General features: G+C 38.0%; 1 protein-coding gene across 2 annotated transcripts; it reads right to left on the bottom strand.

Annotated features, from left to right (window-relative positions):
* Positions 1 to 1,451: 1,451 nt before the first annotated feature.
* Positions 1,452 to 18,617, bottom strand: efhd2 (EF-hand domain family, member D2). Of its 2 annotated transcripts, none has more exons than XM_069694137.1 (4): positions 18,286 to 18,616; positions 14,676 to 14,823; positions 14,444 to 14,578; positions 1,452 to 5,554 (listed from the first exon to the last, which is right to left on the bottom strand). In XM_069694137.1, the coding sequence occupies exons 1-4, from the start codon at positions 18,570 to 18,572 to the stop codon at positions 5,423 to 5,425; spliced, it is 702 nt and encodes a 233-aa protein (XP_069550238.1). In that variant the 5' UTR covers positions 18,573 to 18,616; the 3' UTR covers positions 1,452 to 5,422. The 2 variants fall into 2 exon arrangements, 1 of the variants encoding a protein (XP_069550238.1); XR_011310724.1 differs by lacking the exon at positions 1,452 to 5,554 and adding an exon at positions 12,662 to 13,460 and having other exon boundaries at positions 14,031 to 14,578; positions 18,286 to 18,617.
* Between the last annotated feature and the right edge of the window lie 2,320 nt (positions 18,618 to 20,937).

Below are 20,937 nucleotides of genomic sequence, written 5' to 3'. Positions count from 1 at the left end.
TATATTCTGAATCGTCAACTTCCGACCTTTTCCAAAATGGCGGCTGCAGATCACATTTTAACGAGTTACTCCGCATGATCCCAGTAACCGGGACCGCTCTGGTTTATGTGGGCAGTGTTCTGAGGGCTTTGCAGGGCAACAGTTCCAGACAGTGTGCAAAAAGTGAGAGGCAATTCAAAGCAAGATCCTGAACTTTTTACAACTTTACATTAATGCACAAGCATTTTTGTTTTTGTTAGACATACCTCAGTCCTGTCTGATGAAGTCCAGTCCTATCTGACAGCCATCATTGTCTTGGTTATTAGGGACGAGCAAGTATAGTCTTATCTTTTTCTGTATCTGTCATGCAGTATATTAAGTATACAATTTATCACTGATACATGCAGTGTGCTTAAATGAATTATATTTGTACATGATCATCTCAGTTTTATGTGAATTACATGAAAAAATTAAGTTACTGTGACATTATTGAACAGAAATATGAGATCATTATTCACAAAAGTCCAAAGAAATGCAAATTACTTTGTTTCTGAAAACTTTACATTTCTAAGAACTTGCAGAAATCCGCTGTTAAGGAAATGTATTTATTTTAAGATAAATCATGGTCCCATCAAACGATAATCTTTTAGGCCACTGCCAATTCATCCAGATTTAAAAAAAACCCACTAATATCATTTAATTTCAAAAATTCATATGAATTCCTGTGTACATGTATAATTGGCCTGTTGAACATCCTTATACATCAATGACCATTTTACATTGTGGAAAAAAGTTATGAATGAGACAGGTCGATCTGCACTAAATGATGGCCTTCTCAAAGATGGGCAAACATCTTTGATGTGTTTCCTACTTTGGCACCCAATATTTTGCAAACTGGATATTTGTGCTTGTGGACAACATCATGTTCATTTTTGGAATATTCAAATTATCGCATGCTGATTTGAATTACTTTATCTGGGGTGCACATTCAGTTTCGCTTGTCTGTCTGAAAGGCAGCCAAGGAGGACAACAGGCGAGAACCTTCCTTCGTTGCATTTCTTTTTAAAATACCGGTAACATGGTAAGACAATTTACCATGCATAATTATGAAACTGGTAGGCGGCGGCAACCTTAGTCAATAACAACACTCTTGGAGCAGGCATGTCAAGTTACACATTACGAGACAAAAGTTTTTCCATAATACATTTACAAAGTGGCTTTGTGAAAAAAAAAAGAAGTATAACAAGAATTAAAAGAATCTGTTACAAAAAGTGACTATGTTTAAGATTAGATTATTTAAAAGTGCTAATCCAGAAGATTACATCTGACTGCTGTGTTTAAAAGAAACACCCACTATATACACATTTCATAAATGCTTCTAAATACATGTAGGTCATAGTCGTGCGGTTGAATACACTCATATTATTCACAGAGTGATGTATTAGTACACAAGATTATATTCAATCACAATATGTTGTCACATTTGACTTTTATTTCACTTGCTTTTAATCATTTGGATAACAGTATTTTGTAAGATACAGCAATGTAATAATTTCATTACAATTGAGCACCATTCCAAGTCAATAAACAATCAATAATATTTGTCGATGTTCAGGACATGTATGCATTTTTTTTAATTTTTTTACTGCTGGTCCATTAATTCAAACTAATATTAATATTAATATTCAAAAATTAAGTAAGGTTACTGCAAAGCATTCGTAAAATATAATTTCTCCCTGATCTTTTTAATGCCCTCTTGTCCTGTCAGTAAAAAAAAAAAAAAGCTATTTGTTGTTGCCTTCATCAGAAGGTGGAAACAAGGTGAGGTGGTTGGTCCCTTTAAAAAAAAAAAAAAAAGCCATTATTTTGCAGTAACATTACAGTCAACAAAGTGTAGTTAGGCTGTTATATAGTAAGAAAATAAACTTTCTCTACAGTGTACTTTATGATTACCCTGCATTATAATCATTTCCAAAACAAATTATGTTTGTCATTGGTAGCTGATTTTACTTATGTGTACATTATATGTACTTATTTTTGAAAAGTGACAGCCACGCAAACTAACAGCCAACAACTTAATGGTCTCATTTTATAAAATAGGAGTTTTTGGTAAAAAAAAAAAAAAAAGTTCACATGATCCTGTTGGATTATGTTTAAAACAAATGGCAGTCCATTATTAGTATAATCTATGGTGTAAATAGTAATTAAACAGATTTGGTGCAATCCACCAAACAATATTCAGGATTAACACTGTAAATTTCAAAGACAGGAAGACAATTGAAATTAGGGCTCAGCAATATGGACCAAAAATTATTTCAATAATTTCTAGGCTTCATGGTGATTAATATAATAAGGAGCTAAATGTTAATTTGCATGTTAAAGTGCGTAACAAGCACTTTTCATTCAAACAGATGGTTTGTTGTTCTGCCTCGTTGAGTGATAATGGTACATGTAGTAAATGTGGTTTACACCGCCCCCCAGCATGATTTAAATCATTTGAATTTAACATATTTGTATCTACTCTACCGTCCCTAAATTAAGACAATCGCGTCAAATCGCCACGATCTCTGCAGAACTCACACTCAACTCACACATGCTCACAATCTTGTTTTACCATCTCGTGGCAAACTACAGTCTATTCTGCAAAAAAGAGGTCAAAGCTCACATTACTCCCGATATGACAATGAGACAACAGCGAAAACATGTAAAGCAGTTTGAGCTTGTAAACCCTATAAGTGGTACCAGTCTAACGGCTAATAATGGCACATTAGATATTCTGTGTCAAACCTCCACATTCATCCAGGTGCATATAGTTGAAACATTTCTTAAAATATATATTAAAAAAAAAAGGTCATATTTGCATAGATTTGGTTCGCATTCCTTTTAGGTGTGACAGCATTTCACTCTACAATACTATAATATTGATTGTCCATACTTTTACACTTGTACATTCGTACACTTGCCATCTACTGTAATACCCCGAAGGCATATTTGTAATTTGGGCTGTATAAGTCAAATTTGCTTTGACTTTATTGTTGAGCAAAACTCCAAATCACTAAATCTAAAAAAAAAACTTTTGTGGTTTAGACTCATCAAAAAAAAAAAAAAAAAAATTTAATACAAGCTGAATCCTTTTATTGTTCAAGTAAAACATCACATTTGAGCCAGGTAGTGGTTTCCAAATGGTTTGAATGCTGGACTCTAAATTTAAAAAATAACTGACTTTGACAGTTTCCAACTGTGATGGTTAATGTGGTCAAATGAAAGCAGTCTACAGTGAAATGACTACATCCTCAGAGCTCAGCAATGAAGCCAGTGAATAAAACATGATTCAAGTAATGACCATGGTTAGAAAGGACACATTCCCTACTTCAGAGGGCCCATGAAAAAGCGTTGAAAATGACAACCACCAAAACCACCCCAATCAACTGAAAATTCACTGTGGGTATGACAATATGATGCTGAGTGCGGTGAAAATGTAGACCTCAGTTGACACAGTAGCTGACATTGGAATAAATGCATTCATCACTGGTCTACAAGAATCGGTCAAAAAAGTGATGTGCACAGGGCAAAACGAAACTGTAACCTTTGTGATTAAGTGAGGTGAGTTTTGTTTTACACTTGTTTTTCATCAGGGTTCTGGTCCAGCGCATTTGCGATTTTACAATGCACCAGAAACTAGAGCGCACGTCAAAGTTTGTGTCAAAGTTTTGGAGAACAGAAAAAAAAAGTGGCAGGGTTACTACATTTCAGATCGTTGACGCAAAATAAATTTTCCTCAGACGCCTCAGAAAACAACAGTTCGAATTTGACCATGACAATCTGGCCCTGTCAATGTCAAAGAAAATCCACCCAGTTGCGCTCCTGATCTAATGTGCCCGTAGCTGACGCTGCTGAGAGCCGGGCATGTACACGTTTCTATGACAACACCGGAAGTTAACCTACACGAGTTTCCTCGCTTTTATTTTGTATTGTTGAGTATTTTTCTCTTTGACGTGGTTAAAATACATTTTGCTTGGTGTCATTTCGGGTTAGCAAAGTAAACTCATTGTTATGTTGCCTTGTTAAATTCAGAAAGTTGAAAAAAATTGTATCGTAATTCACGTAACGATACGATCCGGAAGTTTTCTACAAAGTGCCAGAAAGTGCGAGACGGCAGGCAAAACAGCACGACTTTTATTATCCCATCCGATATTCTACTGCTGGTCTACCAGGCGAACACGGTAATTAAGTTACCTCATTAAGTACTGTTATACTAAGATTAACAGGAAATTGTGTTTGTTTCTATGCTGTTTGAGGCTTTGTGTTTTAACGCTGCTCTCATTTATTTCCTAGTTTTCCTGGTGTTCAATGTTACCCTCAGCAATACAACTTGAATATGGACATCTGTACGAAGCGTGGACTCTTTCATGACCATAGCCTACAGTGCCTTGTTTCGGTTCTGGACAGGGACATTCACCTCTCTGAGCTCCATTACCTCATTGCTGGAAGCTTTTCTGCATTATTTTAGGGATTTCTGTTGTGGATTTTCCTAATTTCACCCAAAATTTGTCATGTACGCAGAGAAATCGAAGACGCAACTGGACCACCGCTCACAAAAAAAACATTTGCAGCTCAGGTGCTGAGGTTTTATCAAGCAACGAAACTTCACCTTATTGAAAAAGTTATAGCTTCTCCATGGTCTGGGCCCGTCACGGTAATAACAGCAGTCTCTGAATTTTTTTTTTATCCAATCTCATATGCAAATACTAGCAACTGGAAGATGGGGCAATTTGCTACAGTTTACCAATTTAAGAACTTCAGAAAATCACAAAAGTGGCCATGTTGGTGAGTATTTTGTTTCAGCTACAGGTGAGACTATCATACAATTAAGTAAACAGATCCATGACTTTGAAGGTTTCTTTGACGCAAGACCACTGTTAAACTGTTTATTATATGTCTGAAGACGAAACTCAATACTCTTGAAATTGATCTTGGTTACAATCATGTGAACCGTTTTTGCTTGAGCCCTCTGCTTTTAGCAGTGTCAACACTAGGCCGCAGAGTTGAGGGTAAAATTGTCTCTTTCACATTGGGTACACAGTGGCGGGTGACAGCTTAAGAATCGTTTACTTTATCTAGCTCAGTATAGTCGGCTCTCCTGACAAATCTGCTGTAATTGCATGAAATGTACTGAACTTTTTATTTATTTATGTTTGAGAGTGTTACTAAGCAACACAGCTAAATGAATATCTGAATATAGACAGATGAATAATTCTTTCTCTGTTATCAGTGTAAACAGACCTGATTTCTATAACGCATCTAGTCCGTTATATGGACTAGTGACCTCCACTGATGGCACCCAGATCTGACATACATGGAGTATTTGAAATACAGGGATTGACAAACTGACAGTACCAATAAAGCACAGAGAGAGAAAGGTCCTGAGAGAAAAGAGAAACAATTACTTAAAGGCAGACTTTAGTTCTTTGAAAGCAGCTTGTCTCTGTTTCTGCTCTTCAGCTTGCTTCTTCTTTGCCTCCTGCTCCTGGCGGATCTCTGCTTCGAACCGACTGGACTCGTTGATGGCATGGACCTGTCCAACAGGAAAACGCATAACTGTTAGGTCGCGTCACAGCAGAGCTCCTCAGCCAAAAATATAAAAGGAATTTCCTCCAATCCTATAACTTGTAAGGGCTTGCAGAAGGTTTCATAAGGATTTTACAACATTGCTTTTTGAAATAATTGTGTGAAGATATTTGCTAAAAAGTTAGAAAATCTGACAATAATAGTATAATTAATTACATTTTATTGAATGTAGGAGCACTTTATATAGCAACGTCAAGACTCCAAATATCACAACTAACAATTAAGCATTTCTCATCGTTTTTTTTTTTTTTGCCTCTATGCCTACAGGGATTTAATACATAGAAAAAAAAAACGTGACTCTAAATAAATTACCCATGAACCTTTGACATTAGCTCTAAATTACCAGCAGACACAGAATATAACTTCAGTGTAAGATGTCACATATTAGTGCAATAGGTGAAGGAGTTAAATCTACTTAGTAAATACAATTGTATTCACCAGCAACATAAAAAAAAATTGCTTTTATTTGTTGATAAAAAAAAAAAAAAACTAATACAGTGGTAACACTTCCACCTATCTTACTCCTCCACTGCTGTTTGGTTTAAGATCCCCTGTTGGGTTTATTATCTCGTAGCGATGGCACATCGTTAAGGTCTGGGATATACTGTATATAAACAGGCAGTGAAAAGTCAGTTCTATTCATGAATTTGTTGGATGTGGCGGTGATTCACTTGTAAACACCAGAGAAACAATGACAAGACTAGGATACTCCTGATCAGTGGGGGTAAGTTTAAGTACTTACAGACAGAAAGCAGTCTGAGGAGGGACAATCGCAAACACGCAACAGGGTGTTGGGCACTGAGGTCATTGATGTGCAAGGGCAATGAAGGCTATCCTATCTAGTCTGATCTGACAGAAGGGCTACCATGGCGCAAGTTGCAAAAATAACTTTGAATGATGCATACGGGAGGAATCTGTTATCACACCCTGCTGGCTGTTGTCAGTGTAAACTACCAGGTAAAGGAAGAGGAAGAACATGATAAGTAAGTCAGTAAAGTTTATATGTTTAGCATCTTTCGGGATAAAATCCCAAACTGCTTCACATAAATTAAACAGTAAGATTTTTGAACTGTTAAAATTACAACCACAGTTAAAATAACTTAAAATCACAATTGCAAGAAATAAACAAGGACACTAGTGGAGAGAAAAGACAGTAAAACGGTAATATATAAAGAAGCTATATAAACAGGCTAACTAAATTAAAAAAAAAAAAGTTTTGAACTGTCTTTTAAAAATGTCGCAGGAGTTGAGAGATTGCAGTGACAGGGGCTGCGAGCGTTCCACAACTTCACCGGTCACCACGGGTTTTAAAATGGGTTCAAGGGATGGCCAGTAATTCATTAGTGGACCTAAGCGTGCGATCCGGTGTGAAAGGAAGAAGGAGATCCAAAATGTTTGACCGTGGAGAGCTCTAAAAGAAGAGTGGGGATAGAATTGGAGTGACATGCAATCTCTTGTTGTGACCAGTTAAAACACGAGCAGCTGCATTTTGGACATTTTGAAGCTAGTTCAAAGAGGCCTAATACGAGTTAAAAGTCACTCAATCAGTATTAAATATATATGGACAGATAAGGAATTTTATTGCCAAGTGCGCACCCAAAGGAGAACGTTAGAATATAAAAGTCTTCGGCAATAGGACCCCCATTGTGTCTGTCGTCCTCTTATTCAAAAGAAGGGTGAGGGTGAACATTAAAAAGGAAATCCCCGTGTGGTCTAGACACTGGTGGTGGTGATGGGAAAAAAAAAAGGATGCTAAAAGATCATGACGAGATGAGGAGTAGATTCTGAAGGGCTCGGCCTAAGAAGACTGGAGATTAATGGGGTGGAGGAGGGTCGCAGCAACACTCAAATATTGGAAGCCTTAACTTTTCCAGGGATCTTCCCTGCAACAACAGCAGAGTTTAAAATTAGATTATTTATTAAATGATATATGCATAGAAAAATGAAATGGTATAATTAAAGATTATAATGTGCTACGTGAACACCATGGAATGAAAAAGACAGCATTAACTGAGCAAGAGATGGTAGAATAAATTGTGAGATTGTAGCCTAAAATGGAGCGAGTTCCCGGGGTAAGCAAAAGCTAGACTATTTTCCGACAAATTTAAGAATTTGGTGAGTTCTGCAATCATCAACCTGTGAGTCAGAGCAACCCAGAGAAGTTTTAGTGATGTTTCAGTTGTCACAGTGAGCCACGGGTCAGGACACGGGTCTGAAAAGTTGAGTAGGGGTGGGCGCAGCAATCCTGCGGAATCAATACTTCCAATACTCACAAGCTACTCATCTGGTATCACATCCTTTTCAAAATATAGTGATAAGTACAAAACGTGGGTGGCTGTGTCACTTCAAAATATTTATTTTAGTCTTTGTAGGTTTGCCACATTTGTGCAAAAAACAGCCCGAACATATTTCGCTGGTCCGTGTCACATGACCGGTGGGAACCAATGAGACACGAGGACAAAGCGGACGAGCACTCACTGCGCAGCCTAACACTTCCTTTCCGCATATTTAGTTAACTTGACGTGAGGCGTGGAGAGACTGGAGAATGGCAGAAAGGAAACGCAGTGCGGTGTGGTGCTACTTTTCAGCTGTTGACAAAAATATAAAAAAGATGCACTACCCATGACGAAAAAAGCACCTCTTCAAGCATTTAAAAAAGAACACACCCTGAACGTTTCAAAGAGGCAGAACAGAAACAAGAAGAAACTAAAATGGCAAGCGATTATAAAGGTGTCCAAGCCCCCCCTTGCCTCCCCCCGGGAAAAAGAAAATCAGACCTGAAGCTACACCCACGCAAGAGAAGCACCCTGCTGTCTTTTGAAACTCCAACTTCACCGAACACAGTGAAAAAGGCCAAAAGCATGCTAGTAGGATTTTAACCAGTCGATTGATAAATGATTGGCATGATTGGCTGCATCTAGAAAGAAAGTAAACATCTTTTCAACTTCTTTAATGTCACTTCTTTCTCACCACCCTTTGACATTTTCCTTTTCTGTCCTCGGAAAATCTAAGATTTGAACTCCTGTCATCTGTGTGCAACCCAATGCTTGCCGCAGTGAGCTAAACCTGAAGACGAAGATCTTCAGGGAACTCCCTGGATACACACCAAAAATTGTTGACCAACTCTTAACCTCATACTTGACAGAGGTTTCAAATCTCAAGCAAATTGGGGGGATTGTCTGGGGAACCTAAAGTCTTTTATCCCAAAATGTCCCTCTCTTTCAAATTTTCACATCATTTTTCAGATAATCTTTTGACAACGAGTTAAAAAACAAACAAACACAGACTACTCTAAAAAAAGGAGGTTTTGCATGTATTGTAATTTTCCAGAAAAAATCAAGTCAAAGTGGGCGTAGCCTTTATAAGCAGATGCAGCTCAATTTGTGATGTGTACGGTTAATGAGTTATTTGACAAAAGGCAATTGTATTTACTTTAGCACCCTCTCCTGGTTCATGCAAATTTTCTCCAAAGTAAACTTTGAGGGCCTCCGATATTTACAAAGCAATATTTATTCATACAAATATTTATTCATAAAAAGACATGCATTTTGGTGCAATAAAAAAACATGGATATTTAAAGATTTGCTGAGGCGTCATTATGTGGCTGATTTGCATAAAATGTATATCGATATAAAGCATTTGAATGTGTTGTAATGGTCACCTAAGTTTGCCATTTATACATTGTGATGGAGGGACATGTAATTTGTTAATTTTTTTGCTATCATGTCAGACTAAATTATTTATTGTCAGTGGCCAGTTGCATCTGCACAGTAAATGAACATGGGCCTTTATGTTTCTTTTTTTTATTTATTACCGGACTCTATAAATAAAGGAAATTACTTCCCTGTGGGAGAGCGCTCGGGCAGGTGGGGAAGTCTGCGTCCAGAGAACAATACCTGGCAGCGAGTCCAGGGATCTTTCTAAGGGAACCACATCGTTCTGGACTAATATCCTTTGGATTATCCCAACACATGGACATTTACTGTGAGAGGGAGTTCAAACTTCTGGACGAACAGCGATGGGGAGATCTGCGGCTTTGTTTGGCGGTATTAAGCCGCGGCAGCTCGCCACGCTTCACCTGGTATCAGACCTTTTGTGTTTGGAGACTGTTCTTAAAGACAGTGAAGACCATTTCAGTTTGCGCACGCGGGGACAGTGGGACTTTGTTTTTTGGGGGGGATATTCGGTGTGTATTAATTGTGTGTTGGGGTTGGCCTTTGTATGTTACAGCCACCGGCCCTTTGTTTGTTAATTGTCGTCCAGGTGGGACGTGTCCTAATTTAAAACTTTTCGTTAATATATTGCGCAGTGATAACCAACTTATGTCACTGTCGTTAATATATATTTTCGTTTGACATTATAGGAAGGTAATGGGTAGGTTATTAGGTTCAGTTCTTGTGTTTTTGAGTTAATAAGGAGATCAGCTGAAAAAAACATTTTCTCAAAAAATTTAACCCAGATATACATTTTTAAGATTATATCCCTCACATATAATTAACAATATTTAAATATTTTTGTAAATAATTATTGACAAGGATGTTCCGAGAATCTTTTGACATTCTATTAGTGACTCTGAGTGAAAAAAAAAGACTAGTTTGAAAGAGTGGGTTTCAAATTTTTTGGTGATTTTGCAGAAAAATAAAAAAGTATAAAAGGAAATGGTCATGGCCTATACCAGCAGATGCAGCATCATGCAAGAAACGCATTGATATAAACCATTTGAATTAGACTTATAGTTACGGAGTTATTCAATAAAAAGTGTTGACCAAGTTGTACCGCCGCCTAATGGTTGACATGTCTCATTTCTTATAAGAAGAGAATTTTCAGAGCTCACTATATTCCATAAAAATGTAATGGTGGCCAGCAGATGGTTCAATGCCGTTTTAGCATTTTGGTTTCTGTCGTATCAGTGTGCAGCGCGGCCTGGTAGCGACATGGCCTCCTCTGGAATCGGAGGGATTAGCAACGTTTCCGTGATAATAATAGTGCAGCAGTTCCGAATGTTTGTCTGTGTTGATATTGTAGATTCTAGCTCCTCCATTTTGTAGGCTGGTGACCTAAAATTCCTGACTATCGCTGTACGATATGTTGGCCGATGAGCACGTAGCATTCAATAATAAAGACACTAAGCAAGACAAAACAATCAAAGAGCATCGATGAGATGAGCACTGAGATGCTGCAACTACAAGCACTGCCATCTCGCCAAGTTTACACTGCACTACATGCATGAAGGCTTTCTGAAGGTCTTTTGCCATATGACCAGCGCCAGTTCCTTCAAAGTGACAGTTTAAACAGTTTGTTCAAAGAAAAGCGTGCAATTTGTCCACTCCAGTACAACTGGGAAGATTTCAGCATACCAATCAGCTGAGTGACCCATTCGGCCGGTTCCCATTGCCAGGCAACGACACAATGCCTCAGGGGGAGATGCCTCAAGTCAACCGTGTAGAAGTTTCCAGCTTCCGCAGACGTGAAATGTTTTTTTGTTCTGACCATTGGGGCTTGAGAAACGGCTGAACCAATCTTAAAGTAGGCAGGCTATCTTTATAACTTGCTTAGGATACAGGTTGATGTCTAGTGGAGTTGTTTTCACTGTACCTATGTGCTGTGAATTTAGGATCAGGGTCTTTTCCAAGTGGAAAGTTCACCGAGATATCTAGATAAAGGTTTTGAGTAAAACCTGGAACCTCAATGAAATTGCAACCAGAGGCATGTAAAAAAAAAAAGCCCGTTTTGGGATTGACACTTATGTCACTGTTCAGTTGACAATTGATTTTGTTTTTAAAAATGTTACCTTTCATTTTAAAACGTGTCTATAGACAGTTTTACTGTTAATTTTTTTTTTTAAGTCTATCATCTCACACTAACAAAACTAACTAACTATCCCATTAGTTTTGTTTTCAGTAGGAATATCCTCACTTTCCCACCTAACTCCAGGCGTGAAAAGCACAGAGTGTGAGAGACTCATTCCCATAGCAGTCCTCCTCATTTTAGGTCTTACCTGGCAGCTTTGCATTTCAATGAAAACTCTGTGTGAACTTACAAGACAGGACTGTAGAAGAACTGCAGTTTTAAATCAAATTTCTCGACCCCAAGAGAGGGGTAGTGTTGTGTCAATTGTGAGGATTAAATACTACGATTTAAAAAATTCTCACTTGCCAGATTCAGGTTTTCAGTTTTGCAACACCAGGGTGTTGAAAGTGGACAAAATTTCTAATTGCAGTTATTTTAGTAACAATTTGTCAACCGATGAGACTATATGAATTACTCAAACTATACGCCATATACTCCTATGTTTAGAACACATCCATGAGCTTATGGACCTTCTCTTTAGTGAGGTCATCCATTAACCTTGCATCTTTTGTGGCTGAGCTGGAAGCAAAGGCTGTTCCTGCATTCCTGTGCTCACAGTATGAGTGACCTTCTGAAGCAATGTCACATGTCTAACCCCACAATCCCATTCCTAATGAGCTGCTTTCTGCCAGCAATTGAGTCACCATCTCCACCGTGCAATTGTGATTCTCACTCAAAATGTTGGACATTAATTAAGTATATACACATTATTCCAATGGTATTACCTGCGTATTTCACAAAGTAAGCAGTGCATTAATATTTTTAGAAAAACAGACACTACACCGATGAATCATAATGTTTAGGAAAAAGACCGGTTTGTAATAGGTCTCTCAACAATGGCCAAAACTCTATTCCTTCTTAAGGTCTTGTTTTATTTTTCATTACAACTGCACACATCGCAACTTCAAACAGGAAAAAACAATAGTTTTCCCCATGTGCAGTGGTCAGTGTCTTGCTCCAGCATACTTGCCTGCCTTATTGCTCTTGTGGCTGACCTCCTGCCTCAGGCCATCTTCTGTATCACAGCCCAACAATACACAATTCCAAAAAAGTAAGTTGTGGCATACATAAACATGTCATTACTTAAAATCTGGTCATCAGCTTTCCAAGATTGGAATTAAGCAATATTATTGGCACGACAGTGGTGTCATATTGCAATTGTACAAGAAGTTACCATCTAAATAAAATATATAATCAAAATGTATTCATATTGTGGGGCATGAAGATATCTGATGAAAAAAGATTTCAATGGAGTCATGTATTTTTAAGATTTTAGCACAATGGTAAAACATAACTGGTCAAGCTAGCCGTTGCCGGGATCTTAAGTTTGAGACTATCTGTGGTGTTATGGTATAAGCAACAAAAAAGGACCAAAAGAGACCCAATTTTGCCAAATGGGTCACATTTAATTGACCTATAGAAAGTAAAAACATTATATTGCATATTATATGAAATTCAATTCCAATCATATATTCCCATTGAGAAGGCGGAGTGATATTTCTAGTGATGAGGAGGGTGTGCTGTTATGCTGATTTGAGCACTTTTCAAATGTACAGTTGACCAATCTGATCGCTGGGTCAGAATTACTGGTTGTATAATGTAGTTTTTCTGGAAAGGTATTGAATAGATAAATAATTGTGACCATAATCCAGGTCATTACAAGATTCGATTCAATTTTATTATCATACCACCACAATTACAATTCAAGGCAATAAATGTAGTAAAGCCCTTAAAAAAGATCCATACAACATTATATAAAGAAAACTAACAATTCAACAATTCCCACAAGTGACAGCTGGGAGGGGGAAAAAAACAACCTCCTGTTTAACAGGAAGAAACACATCAGACAGTTAAAAGGAAAAACTTCATTTTAACAGGGAAAAACCTCCAGCAGAACTCACTGGGGTGAGAGGAGAGGAAAAATTAAAAGCACTGAATTTGAAGAAAATAAACTGTTTGTGGGGCCGGTAATCGCAGACAGGAGACATGAAGTTCCAGGGTACCTGCAAAAAAAAGGTAAACAATTAAGAGAGCCATGGGAACTCCATAGTAAGACAACACACAATAAACAAAACTATGGGAGAGAAGAGGCATAAAGGTAATGAGATGTAATGGTGTTATATCAATGCATATAGAGAGAGTTTTGGGCAGGGTTAAAGCTCAACAGATATACTGTAGAAAGGATTTATTTTTAGCTGTAGTTCAAACTGACAACACACCTTGTGCTAAATCTTATTATGGTCTCAATAACAATGATAATAGCAGGTGTTCTTTTTCCTATAAATGTTAAAATATGCAACAAAATTCAAATCTGGTTACAAGGTTCATTTATTTAAAAATCTACAACAAAATGGTACGCATAGAAAAAAATATATATTAATGGCTAAATAATTCATAATATAAACTTGTGTTTAAGTGTGGGGCGTGACTGCTAATTGGATCTGTCACCATACCATCAAAACTATATGGAAAATACGAAAATAGGTTCTGTTTATTGACAGCCTGAGTCGATTAAGCTCGGCTGTGCTAGTCAGTCATGTGGCTAACTTGAATGAATGTGAGAAAAATATTACCATCACACTGTTGATCTTCTTGTCGGTCAGCGTCCTCCTGTTCAGAAGTAAATTCCGTCTACGGTGGCCGAAGAAGTCCTTTAAAACAGCTGGATGAAGCATCCGTTTTCCACGTCATAGATACTTCAGAGGCGGTGTGGTCCCCACGACCAGGCTCATTTTCAGCGGATTCGCCCGCAGCATTCGAGAGCACCGTTTATTTTGTCACAATTTCAAACCTACTTTCATGTAATTGTCTATGTTTTTAAATCATTCAAATTCGGCCCGGGTGGTCAATGACACATTTTTCAGTGGTGTGAAGAAACTAAAACTCTTTTTTTTTTTTTTTTTATCTTACACGGACTTAAAGCTAGTGTCTCTACTGTAATGAAATATTGACTGTGTTTTGCTGTAGAAGTTTAGACTCAACTTACTTTAGCTTCAAAAAACGTCTTGGCTCCTTTGACCCCCTCCGTGGAGACATCAATTTCAGAGAGGCGAGCAAGAACACTGAGGCCACTGTCTTCCGCCAGCTCTCCTGCTGCTGCCTTCCTAAAGATCAGCAGGAACTTTGGAGAACAGGAAGAAAAGATAGACATGGATGTATTGAAAAGGAACGTCACATCCTATTAAGGAATTTGAAGAAGGTTTTCTTTTTCTTCTCACTTCTCTGAAACTGAGCTTGTTGTCCAAGTCCTCATCCACCTCCTTAATCATGTTTTTCAGGCCGAGGTGTGTCTGTGGCGCTCCGAGCTTCTCCATCATCAGCTTCAGCTCCATCAGGTCAATGTAGTTGTCTTTTCCCGCATCGTACCTTGACATAATCAAGAAGAAAACCGGTTTGTTACAGCTAGGCTAGGCTAACCATCTAACCTCAATGTGTTTTAGGATATCAGATTTGTGTGTCTGGTGGTGATGTTATCAATGTAAAAAAAAAAAAAAAAAAAAAAAAATGTCAAAGTGTTGGGGCTGGTCATCTGTATGAAAGAACATATGATCTGTGGATCTTTAAAATAAATAGACAGTTTGAGATAAGTATAGTGGCACTGAGATACAAAAACAAAAAGAAAACACCACAACAAAAACAAAGCACAAACACACAAAGAAAATGCAAAAACTACCACAAAAAGCTGTGTTCCTGAGGTGCAAATCAGAAATAAAAGAGGAAAACAGCAACTAAATAGAGCAGTCCCAAAGTGCAAAACGAACAAAAAAAAGCAACAACAACAAAAACCTCTAAGACTAAAAAATGCATACACGTCATGAGAATACATCTAATAATAAATACATCTAATGATATATGCGCACATGTATTTAGTCAGTTTATGGTGAGCTGATATGAGGCTTTCAACGTGGGTTACACATTCACACAGTCTGCAATGTTTTTGCACATCCTCCCATCATTTAGCAGCTGCAGCTGTGCTGCTTTTAATCTGGATCGTGTCTTTAACTTCATTATAATTTTGGTTTAAATTATAGTTTGCTTGTCCTTTGTAAAAAATATATCACTCTGCTATCAGTAAACTTGTCCATGTTTGTGATTGGTCAGATGCTGCAAACACCTCCTCTTTTATGTAAACTCACTCAGAGCCTAAAACAGAAAGCCAGAGTTCACAAAGCTGCAGGAAGCACAAGTCATTCCTAGGAGTGCATTTTGGGTAATGTAGTTTTCAAACGTTTGAAGAAAACAGGCTACCAGAGCCTGCAGCTTTAACAAAGAAACCGTAGGTGGTGCAAAGGTGAAATTTTAAACAAAGATAGTGAGCACTGAAAATTCTCCTCTGAAAAGAAATGACACGTCAAGCCTTATGGGACAAATAAAAGAAAGAATATGTAGTCTGTGGTCAACACAGAATTTGTTCGTTCAATAATCTACTATCTACCAATATTTCAACATGAATACAATAATAGTTTAGTTTTGGGTTCAGTTTTCTAATGAAAAACAATATAAAATACTGTATTATTCATCCATAACATCTCTTTAATATGGTGGCACTGGGATGCAAAACATAAAAACAACAAGAAACACTTGCAATTTGGCCATTTTGCATCAAATTTAAAATTCTGGTTTTGGGTTATACATGGTACAAGCATAGCAAAAAGGTTGAAATTTGATTAAGGCTATGTGTATCTATTTAAAATCCGTTTGAGGGCGCACCCTTGGGGTGTATTTACACCCAAGTTTGTATGCTGAATCACAAACTCAATTTGAAAACTGTGTTGAAGCTCATTAAATTTTGCATTTGGGGGTAATGTAGTTTCCTAACTCTTGAAGAAAATGGGCTACCACAGCCTTAACGTTTGGCCCTTTTTGTATCAAATTTTAATTTCTGGTTCTGGAACGGATGTGAAACCATATCGAAAATGGAAAGAGTTCGAGCATAGCTACAAGTAGCTACTCAAAAGAAAAAACACATGTAAGGGTGTTCCTAGGGTTGTATTTACACCAAGTTATGAATATTGAATTGCAAACTCATCCTTGTGTTCAATTCCATGCAATTTGGAGTTCATCATGAGAAGCTAAAGATTTGTATTTGAACATTTCACCCAGCCATCAATTTCGGAGATCATATTAACATAAAATAACGATATCTAAAATGTGTTTCATAATTATTGACATGGAGGTTCCAGAGAATCTTCCGACATCTTATTAGCTACTCTGAGTGAAAAAAGAAACTAGTTTGAAAAAGCGGGTGATTTTATGAAATAAAAAAAGTAAAAAAAAGTATAGGCAGAAATGGGCATGCCTTTATATCAGCAGATGCAGCACCATTTAAGGAACACGTGGATATAAATCATTTGAATGTGTGACTTACAGTTAAGGAGTTATTTAATAAAGGGCGTTGACCATTATTATAGCAACCCCTACAGTTGACCTGTCAAATCTTTTCAGAAAATAATGTTTGGGGCCCACTACTTTCCAATGAAATTTTACCTTTGCACAGCCTACAGTTTGGGCTCACTATTTGTGTCTTTGTTCAAATCCAGAAAGTAATTCATTGGACTGCATTCTGGGAAATGTAGTTTTTATAACTTTTTTTTAACACAACAGGCAATCAGAGCCTCAGTGTTTGGCCGATTTGCATCAAATTTTAGATTCTGGTTTTGGAACACAAGTTGCATGAACACAGCAAATATGGGGAAATTTGAGCAAACCTATAACTACCAATTAAAAAGAAACGTTTGCAGGCACCCCCCAGGAAGGTACACGCCAAACGTTTTCTATCAAATCACAAGCTAGTTCTTGACAACTGTGTGTAATCTCTTGCAATTTGAAGTTCATTTTAAGTAGGTAAAAAAATGTATTCTGAAAATGTCACTACCTATAAATTTTGAGAATCATATTTCTCGCGTATAATTAACAAAACCTAAACTTTTTCTTGATAATTATTGACAAGAAGGTTCCAAAGAATTGTATGACACCCTTTCTGGAACTAAAAAAACAGGAACTAGTTCAAAAAAGCGGATTCCGCATTTTGTCTCAAAAAATGAAATGCAGACATGTGCGGTGCCTAAACAAGCAGATGCATCAGTATTACAGGAACACATTGACATACAGCATTTGAAGGAGTATGAAGTTAGTTATCATTTCAAATGATGTTTCAATGTTAACAGAGGATGGAAAAATGATGGAGAATAAACATCAGAGCTCAACGTTGATTCAATTTAATTAATGGTTACGGCATAACATTTATTTAACACAGTTTCAATGATTGTTTGCTAACTGGGTTGCAAAACACTTCCTGGACTGGGAACACTACGCATTTTTTTTTTTTTTTTTTACTCAATAAGAGCCTGTTATTTAATTGACCGTGCAATCACTCAAGGTTCAGGAACCCCTGGATACATTAGATTTAACATATAGTATCCTACAGCTGCAGTGCTGATTATTTGCTTTATTAATCTATGAGCCTATCATCACATTTAAGTGTAACACCCATTATCAGTGATCAAAGCCCCAACTGCTGTGACAAATGCAACACTATTTCTCAATGACTCAATGAACCCATTTAGATTTAAACTCGTGTTATTCTACATGTTGCCTCTTACTTGTGTATGCCAAATAGTGGAAATTATTCAACAATTGCAGTTTTGTGTATTTAAAATGTGACATTTACCAACAACCTGACAACCCAACTTCCTTGATCAATCTTTACCACCCACTGACTCATGACTTCAAAAAAAGAAAAAAAAAGAAAAGAGGAACACCTTATTTGAGGAAGATCATAAAAAGCATTGGAAATTCGCTCAGGGTTTTTATCCAGACAACACTCACATTTTGAACATTCCTTCCATGTCTTTGATCTGCTTTCGGGAGAACTCTTTGAACTCGGTGTAAGGGTTGCAGACCTTCATGCTGGGCTGGACGTGCTCACCCTGCCCCTCGTTCAGCTCTCCTCGCCGCATCAGCTTCGCGCCCAGTTCCGAGTCCGCGTTGGCCGTACTCGGCTTCTCGTCCGACCGATCCTGCGGTTCGGGTACGTCGACGGCGACGGGATCCTCGGATCCTTCTTCTATCTGCAGCCGACGGCTAAGTTTGGACGAGAGCTCTTCTGTGGCCATTTTTCAAACTCAAACGATAATAATCTAGAGTCGACGTCAGCCCACAGACACAGAGACGGCAGTCTTGACGCTCATTTCGCCACGCCCCCCACGTTATACGCCATATAAGGGCATTTCGTCAAATATTCTGACCTGTTTGGTGTTTTATATTAATTTTCAGGAGTCCGCGCTCCCTACCTCAAATACTAGTGATGGTGAGATGAAGCCTCAGGAGGCATCGAACCACTTCAGCTAGTTGGTTCTAGAAAGGGTTCATTACTCGGAGCTTCATGTGCACACCAAACCACCTACTGGCCAAGTGTATAATGACAGGCAGCTGGATCTGAACCACATGTGATGCATTGAATGTTTGTGTCTGTTATGGCTGTTGGGAATGACTATGAATTACAAAAATGTATGACCAAATAATTTCTGTACATAAATTATCACATATGTGCATAATAAAATATCTTTTGAATGTATTCTGTGTGTGTAAATTTTCCCAAAATGGTAGTATCATATGATATGGCAGGTTGTGTAATCATGTTTTTCTGTCACTTTAGGAAAATGTCATGGGCTTAAGCAGGCAGAGGACAGTGGAAGTGTTTGTGGAACTAGGAAGAGGGGACTGAATATGCTTGTGTAACTTGGACAATGATGTACAGGACAGGGGACATTTTATTCATTTTTATTCAGAAATAACAGTTTCTCAACAGTTTTTGGTTTTGTGGATGTCCACATGTCAGAAGTAAGGCTAACAGCAGCCACCTTTTCCACTTTAGCCTTAGCCTTCTCCTTAGCTGACTCATACTTGGCCTCCACCGTGGCCTTCAGAGCCTCAAGGAAAAAATACATAGTGCTGAACTGTGAGACACAATAAAGTACTCATTTGTTTCATGCATGCACCCATACATACCTGCCCTGTAGGGAGGACATAATTAGGATCCAGTTTGGACACAAATGCCCTGAATCCAACATCATCCACAATACTGAAGGGCTGTGTGTCCTTCACTATCATGGAGACGAGGGCTTCATCCACCTCTGGTTTTCTGGTGGCTGGTTAAAAGAGAATAAATACAGTGTTTGTTATCTGTCTTTATTTGAACAATAAACAAAAGTGAACAGGGAAAACTTGTGATGGTGCATTTGTAATATTGTAATGACTTACCTTGGCTGGGTGAAGCTCCAGTTTCCTCCTTATTCTCATGCAAGGCACGGTAACGCCTCAGCATGGATGAGGTGTTGTTATTGTACCCCAACTCCTTGGAGCACAATAAACATCTCACCTTTGAATAAAATAAGAAACTGAAAAATACAGTTCTTGATAAGCAAACCTAATGTGTCTGAAATAGAGTTAGATTTAGCTTACCTTATTAGGAGTTATCAAATCAAAGTGTTCCCACGCAGGGGAAATCCTCCTCTTCCCAGCTGGCTCCATCTTATCACCTCCTTCTCTCCTCACTCTCCTAAATCTCCAAACTATCTCTCTTTCTCTCTCTCTCTCTCTAAACTATCCAAACTATCCAAACTCTCAACTGACCGCAACTCTCCATCAACAACTCACATTTTGAATGGAGCCCGGCAAACCTCCCGGCAAAATCTGAACCACTTCCCGAAGCAGTCACGTGGTACAGCCAACGCCTCGGACGTCATCATTTTTGGCTCCTCCCCTAAATGAAGCAAGCCTCGACACGCGCTTCGAGGAAACGCCCCCTCCGTTACTCGACACACGCTTCGAGGAAACGCCCCCTCCGTTACTCGACACACGCTTCGAAGCGTCGGCACACCTCGTAACATCACTATCAAATACATACTCCGACCCAAGGATGTTGTATGTTGGCTGGTCGACTATTTAGCATTCCAAACTGTCATACTGTCACTACACCTTTTAGACGAGGACAGTCGACATGGTCAATCTCAATACCCACATTTGAATTTGTTCTCACACCGTCATTGTCAAACTTTGTGTTCCATGTCGGAAAAGTGGAAACTCATTTAACCTGCAGCCTCCTGCGCATGTAGCCTGTGAGGCATCAAAGCAGAATTCAGTGCTGAAAAAAAAAAGAAAGAAAGAAATCTGCATGCATACGCAGACATACACATTTTGAACAACAGGACATATCCTCTTATGTATGAGTTATGTATATTTGAGTTTCAAATATTGGTTTTACACATTTAACATGGTCATTGCATACATGAAGCAGAAAATTTGTCATAGAAAGTGAGATATTTGTGCATACCTTAATTCCATTATTTACTTTCCAAATGGTGAACTTTAAAAGGTAAATATGCCACATACATACAAATGTATTTTCTATCTTAGCTTACTATCTATACCGATGGATGTGCATTTGTTGCGATTTGGACACATTTTATATTAATTAGC

This window comes from Brachyistius frenatus, unplaced genomic scaffold (assembly GCF_029030835.1).
Source record: "Brachyistius frenatus isolate BFR_SWC_R1_liver_20210118 unplaced genomic scaffold, ASM2903083v1 Contig_16, whole genome shotgun sequence".
Lineage (NCBI taxonomy): Eukaryota > Metazoa > Chordata > Actinopteri > Embiotocidae > Brachyistius > Brachyistius frenatus.
The sequence above is the reverse complement of the archived record's forward strand: the minus strand, read 5'-3'. Positions and strand labels throughout refer to the sequence as shown.

Coding starts and splice junctions, on each gene's coding strand:
- efhd2 (XM_069694137.1), bottom strand. CDS start 18,572: ATGGCCACAGAAGAGCTCTCGTCCAAACTTAGCCGTCGGCTGCAGATA. Junction 14,824..18,285: donor ATGGAAGGAATGTTCAAAAT/GTGAGTGTTGTC, acceptor GATTATGTCAAG/GTACGATGCGGGAAAAGACA. Junction 14,579..14,675: donor ACAAGCTCAGTTTCAGAGAA/GTGAGAAGAAAA, acceptor TGTTCTCCAAAG/TTCCTGCTGATCTTTAGGAA.